We start from the raw sequence: 27693 nt of genomic DNA, 5'->3' as shown, positions 1-27693 counted from the left end.
TCTGGACCGCTAACAGCCATGGGAGAGCAGGTGTTATCAGTTCAGATTACAGAGGGGGACACGGGCCCCATCCTGTGGCGTCAGTGGCACGGGGCTGACAAGAGCTGCCGCCCGTCTGGCACCACAGGCTGTTGTGCCAGGAGCAGGCCGGAAGGAGGGGTGTGGGGAGGCTGCCCTGTTGGGGTAGGAGAGAGTGGAGGACCTCTGCTTTTCCCAGAATCAGACCGCCTGGGCTGCAGTCCCAGTCTACCAACCTTGCCGGCAGTGTGATTTTTGGGACTTGTTTTTCTCATCTGACAAATGGGGACAAGCCACCTCACAGAGCCTCCTGTGGGATTCAATGAGCTGATGGAATAAAGCCCTCCCTCTGCATGATGTCTGGTGAGGGCTTGACTAGGGGCCGTGATTTTTTTCTCATTAATGATCCTCCCTTCCCTGCCCAGCTCCACTCCCTTCTGCCTCCTTAGCTGGGCCTGCAGGCTGGCCTGCCACAGCCATGCCCTGACGTCCTGGGCACCTGGTCCCTGATGACCCCACCAACGGTGGCCAATATGTACTGCAGTGTGGTGTGTTCTCCACCTGGGGGACAGAGCAGCCTTGAGCACCCTTCCTGCCCCACTTGGCCCGGCCTACCCGTGACCATCTAGTACAGCCCACTTCCCCGGCTCCCCAGGAGAAAAGGAGAGGGAAGCAATGGCTCAGGCCTGTGCCTGGACCTAAAGGGGCTGCGCCTTGGAAGTTTACCTTCCCTTGTCTTCCCTTCTCTTCTGCCGACAGCCGCTGTCAGCTCCAGAGTAGGTTTTGAGTTTTCCAGGTTTTGTTTCTTTTCCTTCTTCAGCTGTGGAAACTGACCTCTATATATTGAAATGGGTGGTCCTGGCTCTGGAGACAAGGACATGGCAGAGAGGGGACAGGATGCCAGGTACCAGGCTGGAAGGGGACCCCAAGGGTGGGCAAGGCTGTTGGCGTCCAGATGCAGGAGTCAGTAGGGTGACCTGGGCCCCAGGCTCACTCTGGGAGTGAATGGTGGCCAGAAACAATGAGAACAGAATCTGGGCCTGCCCCAGGGCTCCTGACCCTTCCTCGGCTGAGCATCTGATGCCAAGTGCCCAGCCTCTTGGAGTACATGGGGAGGTGGCCACGCTGGCCAGCCCACCTTTCCCGCTGGGACACCTCCATCACAGTGGAGCAAAATCTGTATTAGTTTTTATTGCTGTATAAATGTCAGCACAAATGGAGCAGCTTAAAACACACATTTATTAAGTCACAGCTTTGTAGGTCAGGAGTCCGGGTGGCTCAGCTAGGTTCTCTGCTTAGGGTCTTTTTAGGTTGAAATGAAGGGATTGGCCGGCGGGGCTCTTATCTGGAGGCTGGTGAAGAACTTACTTCCCAGCTCCTTCAGGGTGCTGCCAGAATCCAGTTCCTTGCGGCTGTGGGTCTGAGGGTTCCGATTCCCTGCTGGCTGTCGGCAGTGGCTGCTCTCTGCTCCTAGAGGCTGCTCATGGGCTGTGGTCCCCGTGTCCTCAAAGCCAGCTATGGAGGATCTCCCTGGTGTGAAATCTCTGTCATGCTGTGAATCTGACTTTCTCCAGAAAAAGATGGGCACACAGGCCAGATGGGCAGCAGCTGGTCTGCCCACCGCTGCGTGCCTTGCACCCATCCCTGACCAGGGCCGAGAAAAGTAAATACAAGCCAGGAAGGGAGGGGGGAGTGTCACCCCCTGGGACTCATGGCAGATCCCTGGATGAGGGTTGGTGGAGTCAGATCTGGTGAGCCCCAAAGAGGAGAGGAGGCAGGAGGTGGGGGTTGGGGGTGACCTTTAGCTTTATTAGGCATCTTGGCCTCAAGGCAGAAGAGATGTGGGGTATGGGCAGGTCCCCGGATGAACCAGGAGACTGAGGGACCCCAGCAGCTGGCCCCAGGTCAGCCTCACTGGCTAGCATTAGAAGCTTACGTGAGCCTGAATCCAGGGGCTATATGTGGCCACGTTGGTGTAGACACCTGGACGGTTGGGCAGGGCACAACCCTTGCCCCAGCTCACCACGCCCACCAGGACCCAGCTCCCAGACTGCAGGCAGGTCAGGGGTCCCCCAGAATCACCCTGCAGGAGAAAGAGGAGCCTAGGTCTCAGCCCTCCCAGGACCTCAGAACAGTTCTCAGGGTTCCAAACCCCTGGGGTGGTGCCTCTGGGTTGGGGGCCAGGACCCTGAGCCTTCGTTGGTATGTCCTGGGTCCTGGAGTTTAGGGAGGCAGGGTGCTAGGCCCAGGGATGGGACTCCGGAGGCTGGGGAGGTGGGGTGCACACCTGGCAGGCGTCCTTGTGGCCCTGGGGGTAGCCGGCACACAGGCTCCCAGGCAGCACAATGGGCTTTGCCAGGGGCACCTCCGCGCCCACGTGGTAGAGGCGGTCGCAGGTGGGCGAGTCCAGCAGCGGCACCCTTACTCCCTGTAGCGGCCGCCACTCTGGGAGGGGCACTGGGGGAAGAGGAGGAACCTCTGAAAGGCAGGCGTGGAGCCGGGGTCAGTGGGAGAAGCTGAGTTCTGAGAGAGAGGAGATTTGGTTCCCGAGAAGCCGCGCTGGGTCCTGGATTGGGGCAGTGAGGGACTGGGATTTCCGGTCAGTTGGAGGAGGAGATAGGGGCTCCCCGATGCCTCGGAGCCCCGCCCTCCTGCCTTACCTCCTGGGCGGAGGCTGCCCCAGCCAGTGACCTAGCATGGTGTGCCGGGCGGCGGGCGGTCGCCGGGCACAGGCAGGCAGATGGGCTGGACGCGAGCGCTCAGGGGCACCGGGCGACACAGCTGCAGCAGTGCCAGGTCACCGCGGGCCCCGTCCTCGGAGTAGTCCGGGAGCAGCAGCACCCGTCGCAAGGGCACCGAGAGCGTGCAGGGCGAGGTGGGGCCCAGGTGCAGCGCCCCCAGGCGCACGCGGTACTCAACTGGCAGTGCCCTCCTGTAAGACAGGAGCGGGAGGCTACGTCCAGCACCTGGTCCTCGACCCCCTCCAGCCCGCCTCGACCCCAACGCCTCTGCCAGGCCACGCCCGGTCCTCCGCGGGCCTTGCCTTCCTTGCACACCCCGCCTGGGCCCTCGGTGAGCGCTGACCTGGGGAAGCAGTGCGCTGCTGTCAGCACCCACTGGGGGGCGATGAGCGACCTCCCGCACACGTGTGCTCCACGATGCTGGATGCTTGCCTGCCATGGCCACTCTCCGTCCCGTGCATCCCGGCCCCCTACGATCCCACTGGACACGCGGGGCTGCCCGCAGTCTACAAAAGGAGCAGGGGCGGTGAGGGTTGGCTGAGGACCTGGGGCCTGGGAGGCTGGTGTGTGCAGACTTCCTTCCCTGAGTCCCAGCAGCTCCTGGAGGAGGAAGCAGGGAAGGGACCAGATTATAGATTTGGTGTCAAATAACGGGGTTGGAGGGGAGGCCAGAGATGAGGAAGGAGAGTGAAACATAACGTTGCCCTGACCTTGTGCCAGGCTTTCATGCCGTCTATTATCTTATTTAACCCTTCCCAGAGCACTGTGAAGGTGCAGGGGGGAAGGGAGTATGAGCATGACACCGACAAGCACATCGTGGTGTGGTGAGGTCAAGGTCAGTGGCAGAGAGGATTGAGCCCTTGGAATCAAGATTAGAAAGCCCAAGAATGCTCCAGGGAGCCCGGCCCAGGGAGCAGTGAGATGGGAGAACTGGGAGCCAAGGTGTCTGCGGCCCTTACCCCCCAGTCCGTGTCCCCACTCACCCAGCACCAGAAGGAGCAGGATCTGGAGATAGGAAGCCCCTCTCATTCTGTCTTCAGGGCTGGGCTGAGTAAAGGTGGCACTGCCCAGGGCTTGGACTCTGGTCTGGAGCCAGCAGGGAGAAGAGAGGAGCGTCCTGGCCCAGGGGCACCAATCCTCACCCCAGCCCCTTACACCCTCTGTGGTCCTTCTGTCTGTCCTCACCTCCTGCTGGGTCCTGGACTTATCCTGGTGGCCCAGGCTGTATACTCTTCCTTCTGCCCAGGCCTCAGGTATGCAACCACCACCACCTAGATATTTGGGCATCCTTGGCCTCAACAGAAGCCCTGGAGCCTAACCCCCCTCAGTCATCCTCACTCCCTCCCTCACCCCCCTCCCCCATCCTCATCCCCCTCCCTCATCCTCACCCTCCTCCCTTATCCTCACCCCCTCCCTCATCCTTACCCCCATCCTCACCCTCTCCCTCATCCTCATCCCCCATCCTCACCCCCTCCTCCATCCTCACCCCCTCCCTCATCCTCACCCACTTCCTTATCCTCACCCCCTCCTCCTCACTCCCCTCCCCCATCCTCACCCACTCCTCACTCCCCTCCCTCATCTTCACCCCTCCCTCATCCTCACCACCTCCCCCATCCTCACCCCCACTCGTCCTCACCCCTCCCTCATCTTCACCTCCTCCCCCATCCTCACCCCCACTCATCCTCATCTCCTCCCTCATCCTCACCTGCTGGCTGCACCTGCCTGCCCCCGCAGCCCCTGGCTTGCTCTCACCCTCACAGCTTGGTGCCCTCTCCTGATGAGTTGGGGGAGGGCCTCCGGGCTTAAAGGGCCAGGAGAGAGCCAGGCTCAGCCAAGGAGTAATTAACAGGGCCAAGGCGGGGCTGTGGCTTTACCGGAGCCTCAAACAAAGATGCTTTGAGCAGAGCTTTGGAGGTGGCAGGAAAGGGCCGCTGGGTTTCTGAAAGGAAGCCTGCCTTGGGCCAAGGTGCTAGAACTGGGGGCTGGAGGAGAGCAGTGGTGCGGGTGGGTGCTGGGAAGGGCTGCGGTCAGGTGGGGAAGCTCTGCAGGATTCCAGGCAGCTTCTCTCCAAACCTGACCTGGGCTCCCTGCAGAGCACACCTTGCTGGAGCTTCTGAGCTCCATTGTTCTGTCCAGAAATCCCATCTCAGACCCCAGGCCTAGCCAGACAGCTCCACCCAGAGACCCCAGCATGGCCAGCCCCCTTCCAGATCTGGGGTCTGGAGTGGCTGGAGGTGGAAAGGGACTGGTTCAAAGCTGGTGGCACTCCTTATTTGACCAGAGGCAGGGGGAGACTTGACCTTGGGGACCGGTGCACTCTGGTCTGGGGTGGCCAGGACAGAGCAAGATGCAAGGGTCTGGTCAGGCGCGGTGGCTCAAGCCTATAATCCCAGCACTTTGGGAGGCCCAGATGGGCGGATCACGAGGTCAGGAGATCGAGACCATCCTGGCTAACACGGTGAAACCCCGTCTCTACTAAAAAAAATACAAAAAACTAGCCGGGCGAGGTGGCAGCGCCTGTAGTCCCAGCTACTTGGGAGGATGAGGCAGGAGAATGACGTAAACCTGGGAGGTGGAGCTTGCAGTGAGCTGAGATTCGGCCACTGCACTCCAGCCTGGGCGACAGAGCGAGACTCCGTCTCAAAAAAAAAAAAAAAAAAAGATGGGAGGGTCAGGAGACAGGGCCTCGCCTTCTCTCAAGTCCCATGGAGGACCAGGGCCTGGATGGTCCAGGGCCCTGTAGTTCTCTCTTGGGCTCACACACAGTGCTCGCTGCCCAGAAGTCTCTCAAATCCCTCTCTGCATAGTCAACTCCTCTTGTCCCTCAGCCTTCTGCTCTGCCACCTCCTCCTGCCTCCTTTGCAGCCCTGCCATAGTTGTACTTTTTTATTTTTCTTTCTTTTTTTTTTTAAATAGACACGGTCTTGGCCAAGCATGGTGGCTCACGCCTGTAATCCCCGCATTTTGGGAGGCTGAGATGGGTGAATCATTTGAGGTCAGGAGTTTGAGACCAGCCTGGCAACATGGTGAAACCCCGTCTCTACTAAAAATACAAAAATTAGCTGGGCGTGATGGCAGGTGCCTGTAATCTCAGCTACTCGGAAGGCTGAGGCACAAGAATTGCTTGAACCCAGAAGGTGGAAGTTGCAGTGAGCCGAGATCATGCCACTGTGCTCCAGGCGACACGGTGAGACTCTGTCTCAAAAAAAAAGAGAGAGAGAGAGAGGCTTTCACTCTGTCACCAGGCTGGAGTGCAGTGGTACGATCTCAACTCACTGCAGCCTCCGCCTCCCAGGTTCAAGCAGTTCTCTGCTTGAATCATAAACTTATGATTACAGTCATAAGCCACTGTGCCCGGCTGGGACTGTTTTCTTAATTTCATTTTTGGATTGTTCATTGTTGGCATATAGAAACACAGCTGATTTCTGAGTGTTAATTTTGTATCCTGCAACTGCTGAATTTATTAGTTCTAATAGTTTTTTTGTGTGAAATCTTTAGAGACTGCTACAAACAAGATGTCATCTGCAAATGGAAATATTTTACTTTTTCCTTTCTGATTTGCACGTCCTTTTTTTTTTTTTTTTTAATTATTCTGGCTAGAAGTTTCAGTACAGTGTTGCATGGCAGTGGTAAAACCGTGCATCCTTGCCTTGTTCCTGATCTTAGAAGAAAAGCTTTCAGCTTTTCATCATTGAGTATGATTTTAGCTGTGGGCTTTACTGTATTAAGGTCCTTCCTTCCTTCCTGTCTTTTTTTGATGAGGTCTTGATTTGTTGCCCAGCCTAGAGTGCAATGGCATTATCACAGCTCACTGCAGCCTCTGTCTCCCAGGCTCCAGTGAGTCTCCTGCCTCAGCCTCTCAAGTAGCTAGGACTACAGGCATGTGCCACCATGGCCAGCTAATTTTTGTATTTTTTGTAGAGACAGGGTTTTGCCATGTTCCCCAGGCTGGTTTAGAACTATTGGGCTCAAGTGATTGGCCTGCCTGCACCTCTCAAAGTGCTGGGATTATAGGTGTGAACCACCATGCCTGGCTTAGTTTCTTTCTATTCCTAGTTTGTTTATCATGAAAGGGTGTTGAATCTTGTCAGATGCTTTTTCTCCATCAGTTGAGATCATCATGTGATTTTTGTCCTTTGTTCTGTTAATAATGGAATATTTCATTAACATTTCTTGATTTTCATATGTTCACTCATTCTTATATCCTAAGGATAAATCCCACTTGGATATGGTATAAAATATTTTTAATGTGCCATTGAATTTGGTTTGCTAGTATTTTGTTGAGGATTTTTGCATCAATATTTTAACTTTTTTTTTTTTAAGAGACAGGGTCTCTCTCTGTCACCCCGGCAGGAATGCAGTGGCGTGATCTCTGTAGCCTGGAACTACTGGGCTCAAGCAGTCCTTCTTCCTTACCCTCCTGAGCAGTTGGGATCACAGCCACATGCCACTGTATCTGGCTATTTTTTAAATTTTTTTTAGACAAGGAGTCTTGCTGTGTTGCCCTGGCTCATTTCAAACTCCTCAAGGGCTCAACTCATCTTCCCGCCTCAGCCTCCCAAACAGGTAGAATTACAGGCATGAGTCACTTCGCCCAGCTTACATCAATATTCATCAGGGACGTATTGATCTGTAGCCTGTGGCTTTTTTTTTTTTTTTTTCTTTGAGATGGAGTCTTGCTCTGTCACCCAGGCTGGAGCGCAGTTGTGCGATCTCGGCTCACTGCAAGCTCCGCCTCCTGGGTTCACGCCATTCTCCGGTCTCAGCCTCCCGAGTAGCTGGGACTACAGGCGCCTGCCACCATGGCCAGTTAATTTTGGTTTTGTAGTTTTTTAGTTAGAGACAGGGTTTCACCATGTTAGCCAGGACAGTCTCAATCTTCTGACCTCGTGATCCACCCGCCTCGGTCTCCCAAAGTGCTGGGATTATAGGTGTGAGCCACCACGCCTGGCCAAGGTTTCTTTAAATGTTTGGTAGAATTTACCAGTGAAGTCATCTGGTCCTGGTATTTTTGTTGTTATTGGGACTTTAAAAAAATTACTGATTCAGTATCCTTACCAGTTGCAGATTTTCTTTTTTCTATTTTTGAGACGGAGTCTCGCTCTGTCACCCAGGCTGGAGTGCAGTGGCAAGATCTCAGCTCACTGAAACCCCCGGGTTCAAGCGATTCTCCTGCCTCTGCCTCTCAAGTAGCTGAGACTATAGGCGTGCGCCACCACGCCTGGCTAATTTTTGTATTTTTAGTAGAGACTGGGTTTCACCACGTTGGCCAGGCTGGTCTTGAACTCCTAACATCAGGTGATCCACCTGCCTTGGCCTCCCAAAATGCTGGGATTACAGGTGTGAGCCACCGTGCCTGGTTGAGTTACAGATTTTCTATTTCTTCATGATTCAGTCCTGGTAGGTGTTTTGTGGTGAGCAGGTTTATGCAGAGTTACCCCAAAGTTCAAGGTAGTTGAGAAGCTGAAGAAAGAGGCTAACATATCCAGTTTCTTAGAAAGTAACATTTGTTTTTAAAAAAATTTTGGTATTTTTATTTTTGGAGATGGAGTCTCATTCTGCTGCCCAGGCTGGAGTACAATGGCGTGATCTTGGCTCATTGCAACCTCTGCCTCCCGGGTTCAAGTGATTCTTCTGCCTCAGCCTCCCAGGTAGCTGAGATTACAGGTGCGTGCTACCACGCCTGGCTAATTTTTGCATTTTTGGTAGAGATGGGGTTTCACCATTTGGCCAGGCTGGTCTCGAACTCGTGACCTCAAGTGATCTGCCCAACTTGGACTCCCAAAGTGCTGGGATTACAGGCATGAGCCACCTTGCCTAGCCTGGGTGTGAGTTTTAAAGAACAGCTCATGGATGATGGTGATTATGCTAATGACAACTGCTGTGACGTCTTCAGATGATATTATTGTGAAACTCACTGCTCTGACCTAGGAATTCTAGGAATTCTCAAACACCATTTCTGAGACCAAACTCAAAATAAATCTCAAGCCACTGTTATGTGCCATCATCCCTGAAAGGCATCTGTGAGTCACATGAAACTTTGGTTTCTTCTGAAGTCACAAACATTGATGGTGCTGTTAATGGGAATGCTTTACGATTTTTCAAGTATTCCAGAGAGTGTGTTCCAATGTATGTATTCCAATAAGTAGAAGCTTAATGAGGTAGTTAATAATTTTTTAGAAATGTCTTTCTATTATTTTTATATTGAGTCAAAAATATATTGGTGAAACAATTTGCAAGCAGAATGAAAGCAGATGTGGAAATATTAACATCAGATAAAACAAGACCCAAGCTAGCAGTCTTAAGTATGAAATATAGGCGTATTTTACACTGATAAAAGTCACATTCCACGAGAACATGTGAGAGGCAGAGGCAGAAGCTGTTGTATCCCCATTAGAGTTCTTAGATATCCATAAACAAAAAATATTCTAAATACTCAAATTAATAATTCACATTTCTCTTAATGAAATCAAGAGATTAATTTGAGCACAAGAATAGGTAAGAAAAATGGAAGTAGCACCAGAATATTCTCCAACTATGACCTCAACTTAAGTCAAACATCTAGGGCTGCTAAGAAAGCCAGAGTGTCCTGCGAGACCTGTCTCCAGGGGTCATAAGCCCATCGGAAGGGGGTGTCCCTAGGTTTTGGGGGCATCTGAAAGGTTGGGGAGTTTATGAGGAGCGGAAAAATCTGAGGAGTCAGGAAGGGTCACTGCATCCCGTCTCCCTGACGCCCCAGGCTGACGGCTCTTCTTTTTTGCCTGCACGGCCTCTGTAAGGCCCGGATCCAGACAGCAAGGGCCACGGCTGCCCCTTAGCAAGGCAGGGAGGGTTCCTGCCATCTGTGTGGTCAGAGAAAGACAGCAGAGGCATCAGTTCTTCTTGCTGAGAATCTGGGGTCTCCCCTAGCTGCTTTACGTCTTTGAATAAAAAGTTTTCCCCTCAAGACTCAGGCACCCTCGGCCCCCCTCCAGCCTGCTGGGCCCCAGGGGGAGAGGTGAGTGGCAAGGGGGCAGGTGGGGTGTGCTTGGCAAAGGAGCCTCCCATCAGGCCCTGGGGTCTGCAGCTCCCTGCCCTACCCATGCAGGTCTTCTTTTCTGTCTCTTGGGAGACACTCCCATCCTGATGCCCTGTGGCCTCATTGTAACTAATTGCATCTGCAAAGCCTGTGTTTCAAAATCAGGTCAATTCTGATGTTCCAGGTAGACACGAATTTCGGGGACATGTATTCAAACCACTCCACGCCACTTTTCTTTTCTTTTTTTTTTTTTTTTTTTTTTTGAGACGGAGTCTCTATCTGTCGCCCAGGCTGGAGTGCAGTGGTGTGATCTCGACTCACTGCAACCTCCTCCTCCCAGGTTCATTCCATTCTCCTGCCAAGTAGCTGGGACTGCAGGCGCCTGCCACAATGCCCGGCTGTGTTTTTGGTAGAGATGGGGTTTCACTCTGTTGGCCAGAATGGTCTCGATCTCCTGACCTCGTGATCCGCCCACCTCAGCCTCTCAAAGTGCTGGGATTACAGGCGTGAGCCACTGCGCCTGGCCTCCATGCCACTTTTGACCTAAGACTTGAAAAGCCACGAAGAGCAAAGTCATGGGTGGAAGTGACATGGCCACAGTCCATGGCCAGAGCCAGATCGTGGCTCTTACCTGTGCCCCAGGTCCCCTGTGCGTCCATGGCACCCTGCTGCCCCCACAATGGGAGGGAGGCTGAGACCCACAGAGCTTCCTATGTCTGTGTGTGTCTCACTGGGGAGGAAGGGAACCAGTCTTCCTAGTGTCAAGTGAAAAAGCATAAGGTTTATGAATTTGGAAAGGAGTTTATTTCTTCTTTTTTTTTTTTTTTTTTGAGACAGAGTCTCGCTCTGTCTCCTGCCTCAGCCTCCTGAGTAGCTGGGATTACAGGCGCTTGCCACCATGCTGGCTAATTTTTTGTATTTTTAGTAGAGACGGGGTTTCACCACGTTAGCCAGGATGGTCTCGATCTGCTGACCTCACGATCTGCCCGCCTTGGCCTCCTAAAGTGCTGGGATTATAGGCGTGAGTCACCGTGCCCAGCCCAAGGAGGCTATTTCTCATAAAGGGTTGCAGGCAGGGTGTGGTGGCTCATGCCTGTAATCCCAGCAGTTTGGGAGTCCGAGGTGGGCAGATCACTTGAGGTCAGGAGTTCGATACCAGCCTGGCCAACATAGTGAAACCCCATCTCCACAAAAATTAGCTGGGCATGGTGGTGTGCACCTGTAATCCCAGCTACTTGGGAGGCTAAAGCAGGAGAATCGCTTGAACCCGGGAGACAGAGGTTGCAGTGAGCCAAGATGGTGCTACTGCACTCCAGCATGGGTGACACAGCAAGGCTTTTGTCTCAAAATAAAAATAAATAAATAAACAAATGGTTGCAGCCTGCAGGCTGGCCATTCCGCAGGCCATAAGTGCAGCATCCGGCAGAGACTGTTAACAGGTACTTCGAGGGAGGAGGGGATAAGACAAGAATTTATTCTGAAGCAGTTGCCACATATACATACTCAACAGGATATAGGAGGAACTATATTTATGAAAGGGAGTTGCGGCCGGGCGCGGTGGCTCAAGCCTGTAATCCCAGCACTTTGGGAGGCCGAGACGGGCGGATCACAAGGTCAGGAGATCGAGACCATTCTGGCTAACACCGTGAAACCCCGTCTCTACTAAAAAAATACAAAAAACTAGCCGGGCGTGGTGGTGGGCGCCTGTAGTCCCAGCTACTTGGGAGGCTGAGGCAGGAGAATGGCGTGAACCCGGGGGGCGGAGCTTGCAGTGAGCCGAGATCGCGCCACTGCACTCCAGCCTGGGGCACAGAGCAAGACTCTGTCTCAAAAAAAAAAAAAAAAAAAGGGAGTTGCACGCAGTTGTGACAAGCAAGCACGCATGTTGCATTAATGCCATGTTCACACTGGGGTGGCAACTTAACATTTAAATGCATTACATTAAGTCCTATATATCAAAAGGTCTTTTCAGGACATCAAAGCACTCAAGCGCACAGCCTCTGGAAACCAGTCAGAACCAACCCTTGATTGGAGGCCTCTTATCAGGAGAAAGTGACTGAAATCAGTTTCTTGTCCAATCAAAGCTGTAGTTGTGGCTTGTGGAACAGGGAAGTCAGTTATCTAGTGTCTGTCAATGGATGAGTTGTAATTGTTTTAATATTGCTTATCTCTAGGCCAGCACTTGCTTAACTGCCAGAGAAAAAGAAAAACCTTGTTGCAGTTAGAACATAGTTTATATAGTTTATTCTTTTTTTTTTTTTTTTTTTTTGAGATGGAGTTTTTGCTCTGTCACCCAGGCTGGAGTGCAGTAGCACCATCTTGGCTCACTGCAACCTCTGCCTCCCGGGTTCAAGCGATTCTCCTTCCTCAGCCTCCCAAGTAGCTGGGATTACAGGCGCCCACCACCACGCCTGGCTAACTGTTGTATTTTTAGTAGAGACAGGATTTCACCATGTTGGCCAGGCTGGTCTTGAACTCCTGAGCTCAAGTGATCCGCCCACCTCAGCCTCCCGAAGTGCTGAGATTACAGGCGTGAGCCACTGCGCCTAGCCCAGCCATGCTATTATTTGCATTCCTAGTCATGGAAACTCAGAAAAATATGATCCTTTTGCTATAAGAGCCACGGGGTAGCCTTATAGCAGACGGTTAACTCAATAGACTTGGGGTGTTCAGATGCTACACATCCAAACCTCTAAGATCTTGAATGTCTTGCCTGATAAGAATGCCTCTGCATACCTGGATCCCTGGGCCCCGCCAGACAGCTGATGCTCACAACATGACTGATGGCAGGGCCTTGAGCCAGGTGGTATCAGGGGACCTCTGGAGGGGCTGGAGGCTGACTAACTAGCGTCAGTCATGCAGCTGCTCCAGGCACCGCCAACCTCCAGTAAAACCCTGCTGCCAAGGCTCAGGCCAGCGTCCCTGGTTGTCACACTTCCATGCTGGGAGAATGACGGGCATGCATAGGCCTCCCCTGGAGTGCTCACTGCAGCCTTCCTCCTGGTCTCTCCTGCACTCTGCCCTGTGTGTCTTTTACTTTGCTGATGTTAACCTAAGTCTTTTTCACTCTGTAAACTCTAAACCCTAACCATGAGTGTGATGGTTTTTCTGAGTAGCGGGAGCCCTGCAGGAGGTCTTACGCACCTGGACTCAGTGGCCCATTCACATCTAGTACTGTAGGGCCTGCTTGGTTACCTTGGTTCCCTGAAACATCTCCCACAAGGCGGGAGACGCCCGCGGTGGGCTCCAGGTAGCTGTGTGGGCCCTGCAGGGCAGCAGGCAGGGAGTGGGGCTGAGAGCCCCTGGGCGGTGCACAGTCTGCGGGTCTGTACAGGACGAGCATTGCCAGCAGCAGGTTCCACGCTGTCAGGCCCCACCCCGCCCTCAGGAAGGCCTTGCCTGCCTGCTTTAAGGGGACTCCCGGCTCAGGGCCAGACCCTTGGTGCTGGAGGAAGTCATGGGTGGAGGACAGGGGGCACCAAGCGGGCAGCCAGGACCCCCGGGCTGCAGACAAGAAAAGGACTGTGGGGTCCACCAGGTCTGGGCCACATCAAGGAATGTGGTTGAAGACCCGCCAGTAGGAGCTGAAAACCAGGGCGCTGCCAGGCCTGAGAGTCCCCAGACAGCCCTGGGGCCCGGTCTGGGAGGATGAAGCTGGAGCTCCCACCCTGCCCTGCCTCCAGGGGGCGGCCCGGGCCTGGAGCGAGAGGAGGCAGAGGGGGCGCCAGGCCACGGGAGAGGAGGCCATGGGCGCGCACGGGGCGCTGCTGCTGGCGCTGCTCCTGGCGCGGGCTGGACTCGGGAAGCCGGGTGAGCTCGGGGCGCTGCTGGCGGGACGGGGGGCAGCGGGGAGGACAGGAGGTGGGGGCTGCGGGGGGCTCACTTCTTGTCTCCTGCAGAGTCAGATGAGGCGGAGCTTTTGTCAGGTAGGGCGCCCGGGACGCGCTATGCCTGCCAGGGTGGCTGGGCCCGGGTGCACCGGGGCCCATCTACTGCTCTCTGTTCCGGGTCCCAAGAACGTGATGCTCTCAAGTAACTAATGGCCCCTGGGGGTGGGACCGTCCCCAGCGTCACCTTCTTGGCGCGCGGTTCCCCGGGGAGCCCCTCGCTGCGCGCACCCTGGGGCAAGGCCTGGCGGGGCGGGCCTGCCCCACCCCCATCCCTCTCAGCTCAGCCGCGTGCGTCTGTCCATCCCAGAGGCCTGCGGCCGCCGGGAAATTCACTCGCTGGTGGCAGGCGGAGTGGAGTCCGCGCGCGGGCGCTGGCCATGGCAGGTCAGCCTGCGCCTGAGGAGACGCCACCGATGTGGAGGGAGCCTGCTTAGCCGCCGTTGGGTGCTCACGGCTGCGCACTGCTTCCGAAAGTGAGTCTAGGGGCCGTCGGGGCCGCAGACTTGATAATGGCCTCCAGGATGAGCAAACAGTAGCCACTCCACCTCAGGGACTGGGCCTCCAGCGTGCTCAGGCGGCCAGCGCCCAGTTCCAGGGCTCCCTGCCCTCTCTCCTTTTCTGCCAGGCACTACTATCCTTCCGAGTGGACGGTCCAGTTGGGCGAGCTGACTTCCAGGCCAGCTCCTTGGAATCTGCGGGCCTACAGCAATCGTTACAAAGTGCAGGACATCATTGTGAACCCTGACACCCTTGGGGTTCTACACAATGACATTGCCCTGCTGAGACTGGCCTCCTCTGTCGCCTACAATGTGTACATCCAGCCCATTTGCGTTGAGTCCTCCACCTTCACCTTCGTGCACCGGCCGGACTGCTGGGTGACCGGCTGGGGGTTAATCAGCCCCAGTGGCAGTGAGGCTGGGGATAGACCGGGTGGGGCGATGGGGGTCTGGGGTGGACATTACCCTCTACCCCTCTTCCCGCTACACAAGCACAGCAGCCCCTCCCTGGTCTGGGGGTGCAACTGCACCCCTCCTGCTCTCATTCTCTCCTCACCTGCTTTTCTGCTCTCAGTGCCACCTGCCAGGGCAGGGACCAAACTCCCAGTTCTCCCCGCTTCCAGGGACTGTGGGGGCCAGCAGGACAGTGTGAGAGGGAGGCCAGCTTGCCCGGGGTCTGAAGGAGTGAGGGGGAGTTCGAGAGGACCTGGTGACAGAAACCTCAGGCAACGATTTTTAAAAATTGAGGCAACTCACAAACCATAAAATGTTCAAGTGTTCAGTGTTGAAGTACACAATTCAGTGATTTTTAGCCTACAGTCCTGTGTCACTTAATGACCGGGGTATGTTCTAAGATATGCATCATGAGGCAGTTTCACTATTATGTCAACATCATAGAGTGTAGTTACACAAACCCAGATGGCAGAGCCAGTAATACTACATACCCAGACTGTATGGTCTAGCCCTTTGCTCCTGGGCTACAAACCTGTGCAGCTTGTTACTGCGCTGAGTACCAGAGCAGTCGTAACACACTGGTAAGTACTTAGGTACTTAAGCGTATCTAAACAGAGAAGAGGCACAGTAAAAATATGGCATAAAAGATAAAAACCAGGCTGGGCAGATGAGCCTGTAATCCCAGCACTTTGGGAGGCCGAGGCAGATGAATCATCTGAGGTCAGGAGTTCGAGACCAGCCTGACCAATATGGTGAAACCCTGTCTCTACTAAAAATACAAAAATTAGCCGGGTGTGGTGGCAGGTGCCTGTAATCTCAGTTCCTCAGGAGGCTGAGGCAGGAGAATCACTTGAACCCGTGAGAGGCAGAGGTTTCAGTGAGCCAAGATAGTGCCACTGCATTCCAGCCTGGGTGACAGAGGGAGACTCCATCTCAAAAAAAAAAAAAAAAGATAAAAACAGTATACCTGTGCCCTAGGCACTTACCATTAGTGGAGCTTGCCAGACTGGAAGTGGCTGTTGGTAAGTGGATGAATGGTGAGTGAATGTGAAGGTCTAGGACATGACTTCACACTACTGTAGACTTTATAAACACTGTACACTGAGGCTACACCAAATTTACCCCAAAACCTGTTCTTTCTTTAATAGCAAGTGGAACTTAGCTTACTGTAAACTTTTTACTTTTTAAAAATTATTACTATTTTAACTTTTTTACTGTTTTGTAATAGCAGCTACCTTATTTCAAGACACAAACAAGTTGTATAGCTATATGAAAATATTTTCTTTCTTTATATCCTTTTTCCGTGAGCTTTTTTTCTGTTCCATACACACGGAACATACAACATATGATTTTTTAGGGGTCTAGATTCTTTCATATAGTGTCTCCAAGATTCATTTTGTGGGATGTATCAATATAGGGTTTCACTATGTTGGCCAGGCTGGTCTCGAACTCCTGACCTCTGGTGATCTACCCACCTTGGCCTCCCAAAGTGCTGGGATTACAGATGTGAGCCACCACGCCCGGGTTCCAGCTAATTTATTTTTTTTGGGGGGGTGGGTAGAGATGGGGGTCTCACTTTGTTGCTCAGAGTGGTCAATTTTTTTTTTTTTTCTGAAACAGAGTTTCACTCTTGTCACCCAGGCTAGAGTGCAATGGCACGATCTCAGGTCACTGCAACCTCCGCCTCCTGTGTTCAAGTGATTCACCTACCTCAGTCTCCCAAGTAGCTGGGATTACAGGCGTGCACCACCATGTCTGGCTAATTTTTATATTTTTAGTAGTGACAGGGTTTCACCATGTTGGCCAGGCTGGTCTGGAACACCTGACCTCAGGTGATCTACCTGCCTCTGCCTCCCACAGTGCTGGGATTACAGGCGTGAGCCACCGTGCTCAGCCTGAGTTTTTTTGTTACTTTTTTTTTTTTTGGTCATCTTGATTTTTAGATGTTAATTTTGCATATTGCAACTGCTGGGTTTCTTCATTGGTTCTAACAATTTTGTGGAATCTTTAGTGATTTCTACAAAAAGAATCATGTCATCTGTGAACAATGGTAATTTTACTTCTTTTTAAATTCAGAAGACTTTTATTTTTTACCTTGCCTAATTGCTCTGGGTGACACTTCCAGTGCTATGTTGAATAGCAGTGGTAAAAGTGGGTGTCCTTGACTTGTTTCTGATCTTGAAGGAAAAGCTTTCAGTTTTTCACCATTGAGTATGATTTTTGCCATGGGCTTTTCTTTTCTTTTGAGAAGGAGTCTTGCTGTGTTGCCCAGGCTGGAGTGCAGTGGCACGATCTCGGCTCACTGCAAGCTCTGCCTCCCGGGTTCATGCCATTCTCCTGCCTCAGCCTCCCGAGTAGCTGGGACTACAGGTGCCCGCCACCATGCCCGGCTAATTTTTTGTATTTTTAGTAGAGACGGAGTTTCACCGTGTTAGCCAGGATGGTCTCGATCTCCTGACCTCATCATCCGCCCACCTTGGCATCCCAAAGTGCTGGCGTGAGCCACCACACCTGGCCCGATGTGGGCTTTTCTTATATGGTCTTTATTACATTGAGTTAGTTTCCTTCTATTCCTAGTTTGCGAAACGTTTTCATCATCAAAGCGTGTTGAGTATTGTGACATCCTTTTCTGTGTCAATGGAGATGATTGTGTGGCTTTTCCTTCATTCTATTAATGTAGTATTCCTTATCAACTGATTTTAAAATGTTGGACTACTCTGCCCTTGTGGGATGAGTATTACTTGGTCATGGTATACAGTTCCCTTAATATGCTGCTGGATTTGGTTTGCCCTATTTTGTTGAGGATTTTTACATGCATATTCATAAGAGATACTGGTTTTTAGTTTTCCTTTGTGTGTGTGTGGTATTGTTGTCTGGCTTTGGTGTGCAGGATAATGCTGGCCTCATGAAATGAATTTTGAAGTGTTTCCTTCTCTTCTATTTTTGGGAAGTGCTCAAGAAGGATTGGTGTTACTTCTTCTTCGTATGTTGGTAGAATTCAGCAGTGAAGCTACCTGAAACTAAGATTTTCTTTTTTTTTTTTTTTTTTGAGACGGAGTCTCGCTCTGTCACCCAGGCTGGAGTGCGGGTGGCCGGATCTCTGCTCACTGCAAGCTCCGCCTCCCGGGTTTAAGCCATTCTCCTGGCTCAGCCTTCCGAGTAGCTGGGACTACAGGCGCTTGCCACCTCGCCCGGCTAGTTTTTGTACTTTTTAGTAGAGACGGGGTTTCACCGTGTTAGCCAGGATGGTCTCGATCTCCTGACCTCGTGATCCGCCCGTCTCGGCCTCCCAAAGTGCTGGGATTACAGACTTGAGCCACCGCGCCCGGCCTAAGATTTTCTTTGTTGGGAGATTTTAAATTTCCGATTCAATCTTTTCACTTATCATAAGTCTGTGCAGATTTTCTGTTTCTTTTCTAGTCGGTTTTGGTAGTTTGTGTATCTCCAGGTAGGAATTTTTTCATTTCCTCTGGGTTACCTGATTTGTTGTTGTACAATTGCTCACAGTATTCCTTTATAGTCATTTTTATTTCTGTAAGGTCAGTAGTAATGTCCCCACTTACATGGTCAATTTTGTTGATCTCTCAAAGAACCAACTTTTGGTTTCATTGATTTCCTCTATTGTTTTTCTACCCTCTAGTTTGTCTTCCTCCATTCTACTCTTTATTCCTTTCTTCCTTTTTTTTTTTTTTTTTTTTTTTTGAGATGGAATTTTGCTCTTATCGCCCAGGGTAGAGTGCAATGGTGCCATCTCGGCTCACTGCAGCCTCCACCTCCTGGGTTCAAGCCATTCTCCTGCCTCGGCCTCCCTAGAACCTGGGATTATAGGCATGTGCCACCACACCCAGCTAATTTATATATTTTTAGTAGAGACAGAGTTTTGCCATGTTGGCCAGGCTGATCTCGAACTCTTGACCTCAGGTGATCTGCCTGCCTCAGCCTCCTAAAGTGCTGGGATTACAGGCGTTAGCCACCACACCCTGACTATTCCCTTCTTTCTGCTAGCTTTGTATTTAGTTTCTTCTTTTTCTGGTTCCTTAAAATGTAAAGTTACTGATTTGAGATTTTCCTTCTTTATTAATGTGGGCATTTATAGCTAATATTTCCTCCTGAGAACTGCTTTTGCTGCAACTCATAAGTTTTTATCTTTTGTGTTTTCATTTTCATTCATCTCAAAGTATTTTCTAAGTTTCCCTGTGATTTCTTATTTGGCCTATTGGTCATTCAAAAGTGTGTTGCTTAATTTCTATTTATTTGTGAATTTTTCCTTGTTCATTCTGTTATTGACTTATAGTTTCATTCCCTTGTGATCAGTAAAGATGTTTTGTATGATTTCAGCCTTGTCTAATTCTCTGCAACTTATTTTGTGACTTGACATATTGTCTATCCTGGAGAATGTTCTGCTTACACTTTGGAAGACTATATTCTACTATTGTTTGGGTGGCCTATTCTGTCTGTTAGGAATGATTGATTTATGGAGTTGTTCTAGAGCTCTATTATTATTGATCTTCTCTCTGCTTGTTTTATCTATTTATTATTATTATTTGAGATGGAGTCTCATTCTGTTGCCCAGGCTGGAGTGCAGTGGCTTGATCTCGGCTCACTGCAACCTCGGCCTCACAGGCTCAAGCGATTCTCCTGCCTCAGCCTCCTAAGTAGCTGGGATTACAGGCACCTGCCACTATGCCCAGCTAATTTTTTGTATTTTTAGTAGAGACAGGGTTTCACCATCTTGGGCAGGCTGGTCTCAAACTCCTGTCCTTGTGATTTGCCTGCCTCACCCTGGGAAGGCAAGTGTGAGGGGATTACAGGTGTGAGCCACTGCGCCCGGCTGTTTTATTAATTATTAATAGCGAGCTATTAACATCTCCAACTATTATTGTAGAACTGTCTATTTCTTCTGCCAATTCTGTCAATTTTGCTTTATATGTTTTGGAGATCTGTTGTTAGGTATGAAGATGCTTATGATTGGTGTATTTTCTTGATGATTTGATTGTTTTATCAATATGTAATGTTGTTCTTGGACTCTTATAACAAGTTTGTATTAAACTCTATTTTGTCTGGCATAGTATAGCAACCTCAGCTCTCTTTTGGTTACTATTTTTATGGAACTTTTTCCCAACCTTTCACTTTCAGCCTGTGTGTTTCACTGGATCTAAAGTGCATCTCTTATAAGGAGCACCGATCTGGATCCAGTGATTTTTTTAAAAGCCGTTATATCAGTTTCTGCTTTTTATTTGGAGCATTCAAGTCCTTTACATTAAAAGTAATTAATTACTGATCTGCAAAGAATTACTTCTGCCATTTTGTTATTTGGTTTTTAGATCTCATAATATCTTTTTTCTATACCTATGTTTTATGTTTCTTTTGTTTCTTATCTCCTCGTTTTTGTTTAACCGACTGTTTAGAGTACCATATTGATTCCCTTCTCATTTCCTTCTCTGTGTTTATTTTGCTTTGTTAGTGGTTGCTCTAGGGATTACAATTAACATCTAAACCTTATAACAACCTACTTTGAATTTATACCAACTTAGCTTCAATAGTATTCACAAAATCTCCGTTCCTATACGGCTCCATTCTTCCACTTTGTGTTGTTATTGTCACAATTTACATCTTTATTCATTGTGTAACCTTTAACCTATATTTATAATTATTGTTTTATGTATTTGTCTTTTAAATTATGTAAGAAAAAGAGGAGTTACACACCAAAACTACAATAATACTAACTTTTGTATTTGCCTGTGTAGTTATCTTAACCAGGGCTCTTTATTTGTTTGTCCGACTTTGAGTTACTTTCTAGTGTTCTTTCATTTTACCTGGAAGGATTCCTTTATCCACTTCTTGTAGGATAGGTCGACTAATGACAAATCTTCTCAGCTTTTGGTTATCTGAGAATGTCTTAATTTCTTCTTCATTTTTTTCCTGATATAAAATTCTTGGTTGACTGTTTCTGTTCATCTTGCTGAGGATCCCTTGTCCTTGATGAATCACTTCTCTCTTCCTGTTCATAAGATTCTCCCTTTATCTTTTGTTAGTTTTATTATAACGTGTCTCGGTGTAAATCTCTTTGTGTTTAACCTATGTGGAATTTGCTCAGCTTCTTGAATCTGTGGGTTCACGTCTTTCATCAAATATGGCAAGTTTTGACCTGGATCCCACAGCTGTAGTGTGTTAATCATAAACATTCTCATCTACTGTAGCCCTTCTTCCTGCTGTGCTTTACTGAGAAATCTCTCTGCTGACTCAGGCAGGGGCTATCATCTCCATTCTACAGATAGAGAAACCAAGTTTCAGGAGCCCTGCAACAGCCTGGCCCACCCACTGGGTTATTCTGTGATATTGTTGATTGCTGTTGATGCACTGGGTGCTGGGGAGTCAAGAGCAATGCTGGGTACTGTGGGTGTGTCAGAGATCCCCCACCACCACTATAATACATGCCCTTTCTCCTCTCCCTGCTCCAGATGGCAGAGGAGAGGTGAAGGGTGCTGCCTTTCTCTGTCCTATCTCCAGGACCTCTGCCACCTCCTTACAACCTCCGGGAAGTGCAGGTCACCATCTTAAACAACACCAGATGTAATTACCTGTTTGAACAGCCCTCTAGCCGTAGGATGATCCAGGATTCCATGTTTTGTGCTGGTGCTGAGGATGGCAGTGTAGACACCTGCAAAGTGAGTGCCTCTACCCCTCCAGGGAATCCCACCCTCTCCAGCTCCAAACCTGAGAGCGACTACCATTTCCTCCCCAACCACTCCCAACCCATTGCTTGGATTTCTTATGAGAAAACCAATGCAGTCTTAGTTTTTGAGCCTACAAAATGTGCTTTTCATTTTTCATAAATTCTGCCTGCATTGATTAACCCACCAACCCCTGGAGGCTGTTGCCCCACTTTGAAAGTGTAGAAACTGCAACTTGATTGATTCTATGGGAAGGAGTAAGGTTTGCATTCAGTCTGCCTAGCCCCACAGCCCCTCCTGCTCTCATGGCCTGTCTGCTACCCCACCCACTCTGCCCCAGGCTGGGCTCACCCATGCTGCTCCCCAGGGTGACTCAGGTGGACCCTTAGTCTGTGACAAGGATGGACTGTGGTATCAGGTTGGAATCGTGAGCTGGGGAATAGACTGCGGTCAACCCAATCGGCCTGGTGTCTACACCAACATCAGTGTGTACTTCCACTGGATCCGGAGGGTGATGTCCCACAGTGCACCCAGGCCAAACCCCTCCCAGCTGTTGCTGCTCCTTGCTCTGCTATGGGCTCCCTGACTCCTGCAGCCATTCTGAGTGCACTAGAAACTGTGAGGCTGCAGTGGGGACCATAGGATTGGCTCACCTCCCCTGGGCAGTGGGCACTTCAGGGACAGGGTTGGGACTGCCTGCTGGATCAGATTCCAGCCCCTTTTGTCCCATTTGCCAATAAATATGTGTGCATGTTCAAGCTGATGCCTTGCAGAGCTTTCTGTGGACCTAAGGGGCTTCATGGACAACTCCCTCCTCTTCACTCATGTCCAGTCCAGGCCAAGACCCCACCTGAACTCCTAAATTGTTATCCAGGTTTTTGTTGCAAACAGCAGGACCCTCTGGTTATTTCAATCGGGAAGATAATTGATGGAAGAACAGTAGTACTTCAGTGTGTCAGAGGGGTGGGAAGACATGGATTGGGGTACCATGGAGGAAATGCTCTCAGTGCTCCCATCCCAGGGTTTCCAGTCACACAAATGCCAGATGTTCCTGATCTTATTTTGGTCACTCCAATAGTTGACCTAAAACCAGGACATGGGTGCAGGTAGTTTATCTGGAAGGTGATCCCAGGAAGCAAAGACGAGAAAGTGGAGAAACCAAGGCAGGAAAGGCACAAATGCCAATGAATTTGCTCAAACTGGGAGAAATTGAGCCACAATTCTGTGGGGGCTTCAGCATTGGCCCACTGAGGACAAGGACACTAGGGGTGAGTGTTTCTCTCTTGCCCCCTGACCCCACATGTTGAGGGAGGTCCTGGGGGCATAGTATGATGCCCCAGAGCTGTAGCAGCCCCTAGGTGAGGCTGTGGGCACCCAGGCAGGGGCTGTAGCAGCACCATAAGGTGGCTGACATGGGGAAGGGGGGTATGTCTTCCCCCTGCTTTGAGGTTCCTGACCCCAGCATCAGCTTGGCCAAGGAACCAATCCAACAAGGTAGATGCTGCAGGCTCCCTGAACTGGGAAAGCGATCTGCATTTTGCCAAGATCCAAAAATGCTGTGAGCACAAGAAGGTGCGAGAAGCTCTGGCCTAGACAGCCCCTGATCTCATCCCCACCCCACAGCCTCTGCGCCTTTGAAAATGCATCCACTTGAAGCAAACTCTCCCTGCTCACTGTTAGCCTTGGGAGGAAGGCTGTAGAGGGGCCCTGGTTCCTCAAACCATGGAGGGTAGGCAGTCACAGGTGGTCCCTGCCTACAACGTCCTCCCACCCTTCAGGACCACATCACTCACCAGTGGGTGGCTGACCTATTAGCAAGTGGAATTGCCAGTCCTGCCAAATTGTAGAGGGAGTGTCATGATCCAGTGGACGTGCTATCCCCCATCCCATGCATGTGTTGGGGTCAGGGGAGGCTCTTCCTGCCGAGGAGACCTGGCCTGTCCACATAGAAGAAGATCGAAACTGGAAAAGGGTGGGCAGATTCCAAGATAGGACTGGAGTGGATATAGCTGGTTCTGAGGGACAGGAAGTGAGTCCAGCGACGCCCTTTCTAAGTTTGAGGGTGTTCTGCAGGTAAGTGGGTCCATGCAAACCTATCCTCAAAGGCCAAGGGAGCCAACAGGCCAAAAAAAGAGGCTGAGAAATCCAGTGTCTAAGAAACAAACATTTAATAAGACATTACAAACTGAAGTGATGCCTTGGTTGTCCATGAGATGGTAGATCTCCACACCTGCCCTGCAGAAAGTATTCTTTGTATCACAAGATTTTTTTTTTTTTTTTTTTTTTGGTAAAACAAGTGCAATTGGTTATGCCTCAGACGTTCTAGCAAAATCTTGACCACCGGGGAGGTGAGAGAGGCATCTTTCTGAGGAGTTATCTGTGTGACAGGGACCACTTGGTATGCCTGAGCGAAACATGGTCATCATGGGGTTTTCACTTCAAGACGGCGTCACTCTTGCCATACAAAAGGCTGTTTTCCTATAGGTCTGGGGACATTCCAGTAAAGTTGAACAAGTGAAGTAGAGATGGACTTTTTTTTTTTTTGAGACGGAGTCTCGCACTGTTGCCTGGGCTGGAGTGCAATGGCGCCATCTTGGCTTACTGCAACCTACACCTCCCGGTTCACGTGATTCTCCTGCCTCAGCCTCCCAAGTAGCTTGGATTACAGGTGCACACCACCACACCCAACTAATTTTTTTGTATTTTTTTTTAGTAGAGACAGGGTTTCCCTATGTTGGCCAGACTGGTCTGGAACTGCTGACCTCGTGATCCTCTCACCTTGGCCTCCCAAAGTGCTGGGATTACAGGCGTGAGCCACTGTGCCTGGCCTAGAGATGGAGTTTGGCCAGAGGGAATGACTTCAGAGATAAAAGGCGATGTCCACATCCCAGAGTGGCCCATTGTGGGTGACAGCAGGGCCCCAGGGTTCCATTGCCATATGCTGGCGAGGCAAGAGGAAAGGTAGAGACTGAGAGTGGAACTGGGATTGGAGGAGCCAACTGGAAGGAGAGTCAGCTGGAGCACCTTGGGGTGGGGTGATGGAATAAGGACAGGGTGGTGTGGCTGCCTGTGAAAGAAGCAGAGGTCTGGGGGAATGTGGGGAATAGGCAGGCAGGTTTGGACTTTGGGTAGGAAATCCACATGGGTTGGGGGACAGTCAGAGTCCAGAGGACTCAGAGCTCTTGCTACCATGGCCAAGCCCTGTTGGGATGCTGGCATCTGCCCTGCCCAGAACCACACTCCCCACAGGCCATGGGAGACAGAGGCTACACCTCCAGGCATCAAATGAATAGACACCAAGGGTGATGGGCAGGGAGGGATCTGGAGAATTCGGGGGTGTCTTAGTGAATTCTTTTTTTTTTTTTTTTTTTTGAGAGGGAGTCTCGCTCTGTCGCCCAGGCTGGGGTGCAGTGGCCGGATCTCAGCTCACTGCAAGCTCCGCCTCCCAGGTTTACGCCATTCTCCTGCCTCAGCCTCCTGAGTAGCTGGGACTACAGGCGCCCGCCACCTCGCCCGGCTAGTTTTTTTTTGTATTTTTTTAGTAGAGATGGGGTTTCACCGTGTTAGCCAGGATGGTCTCGATCTCCTGACCTCATGATCCGCCCGTCTCGGCCTCCCAAAGTGCTGGGATTACAGGCTTGAGCCACCGCGCCCGGCCGAGTGAATTCTTACATTGCTTTAAAGGAATACCTGAGGCTGGGTAATTTATACAGAAAAGGGGCTTATTTGGTTCATGGTTTGATTCTCCTGCCTCAGCCTCCGCAGTGACTGGGATTACAGGCACGTGCCACCATGCCTGGATAATTTTTTGTATTTAGTAGAGACGGGGTTTCACCACGTTGATCAGGCTGGTCTTGAACTCCCGACCTCAGGTGATCCACCCCCCCCTTGGCCTCCCAAAGTACAGCTGTGAGCCACTGTACCCAGCCTTATTTAGTTTTCTTAAATCATTATTTTGAATTTATTTCTGACAGTTCACTGATTTCCTTTTCCATTAGGGTCTGTTACTAGACAGTTATGTTCCTTTGGTGCCAAATTTTCTTGCTGCTTCATGTTTCCTGTATCCTTGCACTGATGTCTGTACATCTGGTGGAACAATTGCCTCTTTCAGAGTTTCTAGAGTGGCTTTCGTAGAGATAGACTTTTTTTTTTTTTTTTTGAGACGGAGTCTTGCTCTGTCACCCAGGCTGGAGTGCAGTGGCCGGATCTCAGCTCACTGCAAGCTCCGCCTCCCGGGTTTACGCCATTCTCCTGCCTCAGCCTCCCGAGTAGCTGGGACTACAGGCGCCCGCCACCTCGCCCGGCTATTTTTTTGTATTTTTTAGTAGAGACGGGGTTTCACCGTGTTAGCCGGGATCGTCTCTCGATCTCCTGACCTCGTGATCCGCCCGTCTCGGCCTCCCAAAGTGCTGGGATTACAGGCTTGAGCCACCGCGCCCGGCCAGAGATAGACTTTTACCTGCAGTTGGGTCATAGTGTGCTGGTTGGAAATGGTGTGGCGACCGTGTTTCCAGATAGGTGCAGTGATATGGTCTCCATGCAGCTCTTCAGCTGTGTTGAGCATCAGCAATAACTGTGGGTGCCTCGAGGCCCAGGCTGTAGAGATTTGTGGCAGTGTTTGTTAATGTCCTTGATGTCAAGGGCTTTTGGGATCCTCCTATTCTTATTTTCCCTACAATGGGGATATGCAGCCAAAGGGCACCTTTTGGTGTCAAGTTTGATATGGCCTACAAGAAGATGCAGTGGCACTGGCTTTCATTTGCAGGTGCTTGGAGTAGCTGTGGAGCTGGGGTCCTAGGCTCAGGGCCTGGCATACAAATTGAGGCAAGGCCTGGGTCATTGGGTGCAGGTTTACTCTCTGTGGCAGGGTTGAATGTGCGTTGCCCACAGAGCCAGGATCTGTACCTCTGATGCACTCCCTAGCAGGTCATGCCCAGGGGGCTGGGTTGTAGCTGTGATTCTACCCTGTGGGACAGGGCAGAGCAGTGGCCCAACTCTGGGGAAGATGTGTTGTTCTCAGGTTTAAACCTGGGGATCAGAGTATGGCTGCCACTCCGGGACCTGAGCCAGTAGGGCTCAGCGTAACTCAGGGTTCAGGGGCTCAGCATAACTCAGGGTTCAGGGGCTCAGCATAACTCAGGGTTTAGGGGCTCAGCGCTACTCAGGGTTCAGGGGCTGAAGCTCCATGCAGTAGCAACTCTAAGCCCCGAGATGGTGGGGCTTGGCAGTATCCCAGACTTCATGAGGCCAGATACAGTGGCAGAATGGCAGAGCACAGCTGTCATTTCGGCCCTGTTGGGGAGGGAGGTGGCAGGAAACAGCACATTGCAGGGGAAGGCAGGGAGCAGCCCAGGGAGACTCCACTTTCCAGGGAGAGGGCTATCTCCGCAGCTCCATCTCTAGGAGGCTAATCTGGCTCCGGGGAGGCAAGGTGCTGGAGCTGGCCCATAGGGCAGTGTCTCAGCTCAGCCACTGCTCTGTTTCCCTGGGATGCGAGCTACTACATCAGGTCAGCCCCGAGATTCACAGCTGCTCAGCTCAGCCAGGGCAGTGATCTCCTGGGGGAAGTGGACTGCTTTAGCTTAGGCCTGGGGAATGTGACTATTATGGGTAGCCCAGCACCGTTTTCTGGAATGCAGCACGCTTCTCCAACTTCTGCTCTGAGCAGCCAAGGTGCTGTTTTCCTGGGAGGCAGGTTGTGGCTTCAGCTCTGGCCTGAGTGGAGAAGGGGGAAGGTTAGGTGGAGCACCTCTACCTCTGCTTGGCCCCAGGAGCAAGGGTGTGACTGCTGCTCACGGCTCAGTAGAGGGGTATGAAGCCACCAGGCTGAGGTGGTTCAGTGGTGGCTTAGTCTCAGGGATGAAGGGCAACTGTGGCTACTCAATCCCAGGGCAAGATATGCTCTGGCCGTAGTTCCAGTTCAACAATGGTGCAGTGCGGTAGCCACATGACCACAGGAAATGGGCTCACTGTGGACTCCTCTGTAGGGAGCTCAGCTGTGTGGCCTCAGGCAGCCCCCTTGCCTGGGCTTAGTGCCTGTGAAGACAGGGGACGCCAGTGATAAGGGCTGTAGGTGTCCAAGGTGCTGGTGGGGCTCCTGGGATCCCCTTGCTGACCTCCTTGCCTCATTCCCAGCTGATCCTAGTTGGGGATTGGGGTGCAGGCCCAGTGTTTCCTTCTGTTCTTCATGCGGCCATCCTGAGTTTCTCTGCTCTCCAGGTTTCTGTTACTCCTCTAAAGCACTCTGGTGCTCTTCCTCAGTTATTTTGATTAAAAGTTAATTGTTGGCCGGGCGCGGTGGCTCACGCCTAAAATGCCAGCGCTTTGGGAGGCCGAGGCAGGCAGATCACGAGGTCAAGAGATCGAGATCATCCTGGCCAACCTGGTGAAGCCCCATCTCTA

The 27693-nt window shown here is 51.2% G+C and overlaps 2 protein-coding genes across 4 annotated transcripts; one reads left to right on the top strand and one right to left on the bottom strand.

The window, feature by feature from the left end:
- Nucleotides 1-1269: 1269 nt before the first annotated feature.
- On the bottom strand, nucleotides 1270-4046 carry LOC105467905 (serine protease 33). Its single transcript, XM_071083972.1, is given in 6 exon segments — nucleotides 1270-2101; nucleotides 2306-2475; nucleotides 2679-2950; nucleotides 3103-3265; nucleotides 3321-3359; nucleotides 3743-4046. Coding segments are annotated over 6 exon segments (1107 nt in total). The 3' UTR covers nucleotides 1270-1942.
- Nucleotides 3950-22049, top strand: LOC105467904 (serine protease 41). 3 transcript variants are annotated; one of them, XM_071083969.1, is made up of 7 exons: nucleotides 3950-4012; nucleotides 13461-13587; nucleotides 13677-13703; nucleotides 13975-14140; nucleotides 14293-14576; nucleotides 21128-21285; nucleotides 21632-22049. In XM_071083969.1, exons 2-7 carry the CDS (start codon nucleotides 13524-13526, stop codon nucleotides 21875-21877), a joined length of 945 nt encoding a protein of 314 aa, XP_070940070.1. In that variant the 5' UTR covers nucleotides 3950-4012; nucleotides 13461-13523; the 3' UTR covers nucleotides 21878-22049. The 3 variants fall into 3 exon arrangements, with proteins under 3 accessions (XP_070940070.1, XP_011716045.1, XP_070940071.1); XM_071083970.1 differs by having other exon boundaries at nucleotides 3959-4012; nucleotides 21659-22049; XM_011717743.3 differs by lacking the exon at nucleotides 13677-13703 and having other exon boundaries at nucleotides 3951-4012.
- Nucleotides 22050-27693: the final 5644 nt, after the last annotated feature.

Source organism: Macaca nemestrina, chromosome 18 (assembly GCF_043159975.1).
Source record: "Macaca nemestrina isolate mMacNem1 chromosome 18, mMacNem.hap1, whole genome shotgun sequence".
Taxonomy (NCBI): Eukaryota; Metazoa; Chordata; class Mammalia; order Primates; family Cercopithecidae; genus Macaca; species Macaca nemestrina.
Note: the sequence above shows the minus strand (reverse complement) of the source record. Positions and strands in the feature narration are given on the sequence as shown.